This window comes from Pteropus alecto, unplaced genomic scaffold (genome assembly GCF_000325575.1).
Source record: "Pteropus alecto unplaced genomic scaffold, ASM32557v1 scaffold8, whole genome shotgun sequence".
Lineage (NCBI taxonomy): Eukaryota > Metazoa > Chordata > Mammalia > Chiroptera > Pteropodidae > Pteropus > Pteropus alecto.
In genome coordinates this window covers 1267175-1272809 of record NW_006494609.1, presented here as the reverse complement: position 1 = coordinate 1272809, position 5635 = coordinate 1267175, and the positions used below count along the sequence as shown (strand labels likewise).

The window sequence follows — 5635 nt, the reverse complement described above, 5'->3', positions numbered from 1 at the left end:
TTTTTTTTAGATCCTTTTCCTCTCAATGTTACAGAAGCAGAGGAGAGTAACAAAGACAAAGAATGTTGACTAATTCAGGGTAACTCTCAGGTTTCTTAATCTAGTTCTCTTGTTTTCTCAATTGGGAGTATCACAATTTAAGAGGAAACTGATAGCCTGTTTTAAGTCAGGGGTAGATTCAGTTAGAACATCTAGAGGACTAAATAGAAAGCACTAACTTCACAGGCCTTCGTATATATCCTGTGAAGAACCAGAGAAGATCAGAGCCAGAATGGATTACAAATACTGTTTAATTCAAACCTAGTAATTAACAAATGAAGAAACTGAGGCCAAGAGAGACTGGTGACCAGCTCCAAGGTCACACATGTACCAGCTCAAGTCACACTAACAGAGTGTAGCCCTAAGCTCCTTCACCCAAAATGCATTGCCAAGAAGCCATAAGGAAAATACTTTTAAATGTTTCTATCAATGTAAAACCATTAAAAATAAGTATGTAGACTATGAAAAGAGATAAAAATGTACACATGAAAGAATACGCATGCATATATATACCTAGCATATAATCTGAATATTATTTGTATATAAAAATTCATAAGAAAGCGGTGGGTATATTTTTAATCAAATTAATTCCTCTATTCTTTGATTGTGAGAAAGAGGCTGAATTGGGACTAATGGGTCGAAACTATCAGGAGGTGGGTAAGTTTCAGTTTATTAAAAGGAAGAAGTTTCTACAGGTAAAAGCTGTCCAAAAGTGGAATAAGAGAAGATGACATCCAGCATTAGAAGTTATTAAAACAGAGGCTGCAGAACACTTTGCGGCAATATAGTGGTTGTACTGATTCCTAAATTCAGACAAGCTGTGTTAGATAATGTCCGCAGATGCTGAAAATAGGGGGTTCTGAGCTCAGGCCCATGGGGATGTCCCAAGATCTGTATTTTTAACAAACTACTCAAGTGATTCTCATGTTCAGAGGGCATGCATCAGACAACTGTAAGGAACTGTTCCAATTCAAGAGTCTATATTTTTTTACATGAGGTAATGGAAACAGCATTGCAATAGTAGTAAGGAATCCAGATTCTATTTTGGTTCTGTCCTTAACAAGCTGCATGAGTTTTGAACACATTACATCATGTCTCTGGGACTCAATTTTCCTGTCTGCAAGAGTAAGTGAGACTAGGTGTATCTTATGGCTCTTACATGTTAGAAATTTGTGTTTCTGAGGGTGGCCTGGAGGAAACTAATTTTCAAAGTCCCTGGAAAATTCTTCATGACATTCAGGTGATGGAGAATTATCCTTGAATAACTGTCTATGACAGATGGGCAAGGCCATGCTACCTGGCTGGTTTCCTGGAGTTGGCAGGCAATTGGCCCAGGATACGTCTATCACATGTAGAACAGGTGGTGAGTGGCTAGGGCTGGCAGGCTGGAAGTTGCAGACTCAGAAACCTCACCATCTTGGCTCCAACTACCATCTTTGTTACTTACTATTCAAAAAGAAGGCCTATCCACTGAAATCAGTGACACAAGAGGTGGTGGGTATTTCTTGACCTTCCACCTTACAAATTCAATGTATCTGGTGAATTCCTGCAGGACCCATATAGCGCCTGGACAAAAAGCACTTATTTGGATCATTTTTGCTGAAAATAAAACCTTTTCCCATCACATTCTCTTCTTTGCCTTCTGGCATTTAAATATCTGAGCTAATGTTATTGGTCAGATTTTTATCAATAATGAATATTTAATTAAAAGAAATGTAATAAACTTAAATAAATTTAATAAAAAATGAAGATAGCCTTTATTGGTCCAAATAGGAGCTTGTTGTTCACCATTTCTTGTGTCACTGATTCTGACTGATAGGCACCAACACATTAGGAAGCCCATAAACAAAAGCATCACAACGCCTGCTTCGAAGGGACCTATCTGAAAGAAAAAAGCATCCACACTGATCTTTTTGGGTCATTGGGTATCAGAGGTCTCTTGATGTCACCTGTGAATTCTAGAAAACTTTCTTTATTTCAATTATTTGCTCTTACAACTCTCACCCCTACTCTCATTCCTCACAAATTCTTTTTTTCTAAGTCCATATTCCCCAGGTCTATATTTTTTCCCTTTATCTCAATGTTGATTTTTTTTTTTCGTTTGGTGAATATATTCTTGTTCAGAGAACTTTTCCTTATATTCTAAAGCCTTCAGTTGGAGTTTCTCACCCAGACTCCCTCATTTGATTCATTACAATGTACATGTCTGCATATTTCTTTGTATTAGTGTACTTATTTGGCATAAGTCGCTAATGCTTCTGCTTCTTCTTTTTTGTCTTCATCTTTTGTTTTGTTTTTTACTTTTAGGACAATTTGTATAAATTGGTGACATTTTCAACTCAGCATGATAGCTGGACAGTACAGAGATGGGCTTTCTAGTAGGGCTACTTCCTGTAGATTAATGTTATTCCCATTTTTCTAATGGAATGTTTAATAGGTCCCTAAAACATATCTAAAATGTATCTTTTGATTTCGAATACTTCAGTTAAACCAACCAACCAACCAACCAACAAACCAACCAACAAATCTCCTGCTCCATTCACAGTCTTCCTCATTGAAGTTGATGGCAATTTCATTCTTCCAGTTGCTCAAGCCCAAAAGTGTGGAGTCATCATCGACTCCTTTCTTTTTTTTCGTATTCTACATATGATCTATCCCCAAATACTATTCTGCCTTTGAACTTGAATTGGAGTCTGACCACTTCACATATCATCGATGCTGAGCACCTAGTCTGAATCACCATTTTTATAACAGCTTCCTATCTGGTGCTTAACCTGCCAACTCCTCAGAGTATGCAGAATGCGATAGAGTGATCTTGTTGAAACACAAGTCAGGGTATGTCACCCCATGCTCAAAGTCTTCCAGTGGCCTTATAATGGCCAAGAGGCTACATGATCTAGCTCACCATTATCACTCTGACTTCATCTCTATTATCCATTCTTTCCTTCATTTTATTCCAGTGCCCTCATCTTAGTTCCTCAACACATCAGAAACATGCCTGCTTTGGAGATTTAGCATTTGCTTCTGGAATACTCTTTCTCTCAACATCCACATGATTAAATCGCTCATCTCCTTTCTATCTTTACTCAAATGACCTTGGCAAGTTTTTGCTTGGCTACCTGTTTTAAAATTGCAACACTTCTATCCCCTCTTCGTACTTTATTTTGTTCCCTTGGCCTTTATCACAACCTAAAATTTTCTTATTTATTTTGTTGTCTCTTCTATTAGAATCTAAATTCCACAGGAGCAGAAATTTCAATCTGTTTTATTTACTTCTGAATCCCCAGTGCCCAACAATGCTTAAAAAATAGTAAACACCAATAAATATTTGTTGAATGAATGACTAAGCACGTTAAAAATAGAAACAGATGGAACTTGTAGGAGTAAAAATAAAAGAATGAAATCAAACACCTAAAACCTAGATTAAAGAGAAAATTAGTTTTCAGAAACAGTACAATATCAACAAAAGAGATACATGCCATGGCTCATCTTATGAAACTGGCATAAATTTGATAGTCAAACCAGCAAGGAAAGTAAGTAAGAAAAATTACAGACCAATCTTGCTCATGAAAATAGATACGAAAATCCTAAATAACATTTTATCAAAGCAAAATCCAGAAATGTCCAAAAAACATCATAGCCAATATTATGGTATAATTACATTTATATAAATTTCAAAATGAGTGAACACTAATAATATACTAACAATATGAGTATCTTTCATTATCCGAGTCTACTTGGTACTTGAGTTCAAAGAGTGACTATCTGAATAATCAGTTGGGATATTTATGAGAACCTCAACTGAATGTATGTTTTTAAGATAATGTGAGGTAATATTGATTCCCTTCCTCTGCCTTTGGTGTGCGGGCCTATGAATTTTGATCTATGTGTAGATTTATATTACTACCACCACCACAAACAGGACACAGAACAGTTCTACCACCTAAAATTTCCTCATACTATTCCTTTGTAGTCACACTCTCCCCTAACTCCCAATTTCTGGCAACCACTGATCCATTCGCCATCACTGTAGTTTTGTTTGTTTGTTTTCTAGTCATATAAATGGAATCATATGGTGTGTAACCTTTTGAGACTGGCTTCCCTCATTCAGAAAAATTACTCTGAAACTCATCCAAGTTGGTGCATGTATCAAAGTTCACTCCTTTTTATTGCTGAATGTGGATGTAGCACTATTTGTTTGTTTATTCACCCATCGAAGGACATTTGGGTTGTTTCCAGTCTTTGGAGATGATGACTAAAGTTGCTATAAATACAAGTTTTTGTCTGAACACAAGTTTTCATGTCTCTTGGGATTGGTGGGTCATATGGTAAGAATATATTTAAATTTATAAGAAACTTCCATGGTAGCTGCATCATTTTACCTTCCTACCAGCAATGTGTGAGAGTTCCAGTTACCCCATAGCCTCATCACCACTTTGTACTGTCAGTATTTCTATAGGTTTGTAGTACAAACTGACTCCTTTTTGGATTCTCAAATTTGGAAGGCAATTAGCCATATTTTGACAATGGAAGAACCATTGAAAATTTTATCTTATTTTATTTGGTTATTTATTTGGATAGTAAGGGATACATGCCTATGTGGTAAACAAATTGATTAGTATAAGAGTAGATAGTGGTTACCTCTGGTGGAAAGGGAGGTAGATGCTATCCAGTAGGTCAGCTAGTGGCTCTGAGGTAGTGATGATATATTGATGATGTGTTGTTTATGAAGCAGCATGGCGGGTACATGTGCCCTGTTTTATTATTATTATTGAAACTATATCCATGTGTTTGATGTATTTCACAATTAATTTTTAAAGAAATGTGTGAGCATACAAAATATACAAAACCTCCCAAACTAATGCAGAAAAGCATTTTAAAACCAATTCTTTCAGGAGTTAAAGTACAGCGAGTTAAAAAATTTAAAAGCATTTTGTAGAAATTGAACATAAGACTTTCTTAAAGCTTGTTTAAAACCAAAATAATTTCTTTAATATGTCTGTGCGTGTGTACATCCTGTGAGCCAAACTGCTGATGGGCCAGTCAGTTTATTAATGAGCTTGTTATTTCCCAGAAGCCTCAACCTATACACAGAGGGCTGGTCCTGATAAGACCAACCTTAATGATCAGCAAAGACTAGCTTCTTCCTAGAAGGACCAGAACTCAACTTTAAGAAGTATGTTAAAGAACTACACTTAAAGAATCATCTTTACTCTTCGCAAATTCCTAGACGTCTCCCAAGTCACAATCAAGACTACACAACTATTCAGCAACCTTTCCCTGTTGCCACCAAAACCTTGTAAGGAGAACACTTACCTGTGACAACACTGGGGATTTTGGAGAGGAAGCTCTTGACCGTTCTAATGGGCACACCCCCTGTCTTGTCGTCTTGCATCTTTGTAATGATGTCTTCAATCTGAAAGAAGTTAGAGAAAAGAAGCGTTATTGTCTCCCACAAAGTAATAGTAAATGGCACCTTTATAAGCAGCCAAAATTGTGGGAACATGGATGTCCACAGTAGATATCAAGAAAAGTCTCCACCTGGTCAGTCAATAAACATGTGGATTACATGCTGGGGATGGGGAGGTTAGGGGGT

The 5635-nt window shown here is 36.7% G+C and overlaps 1 protein-coding gene across 5 annotated transcripts in view; it reads right to left on the bottom strand.

Annotated features, from left to right (window-relative positions):
- The window catches only part of RGS6 (regulator of G protein signaling 6), a 444196-nt gene that overhangs the window by 135301 nt on the left and 303260 nt on the right, over positions 1 to 5635 (bottom strand). For all 5 annotated transcript variants that reach the window (XR_001518095.1, XM_015599615.2, XM_025042155.1 and 2 more), the window contains exon 3: positions 5356 to 5455. Coding sequence is in view for 4 of the 5 variants with exons in the window: in XM_015599615.2 (XP_015455101.1) it covers positions 5356 to 5455 (100 nt within the window). In the remaining variant the exon portion in view is untranslated. The remainder of the gene's footprint in view (positions 1 to 5355; positions 5456 to 5635) is intronic.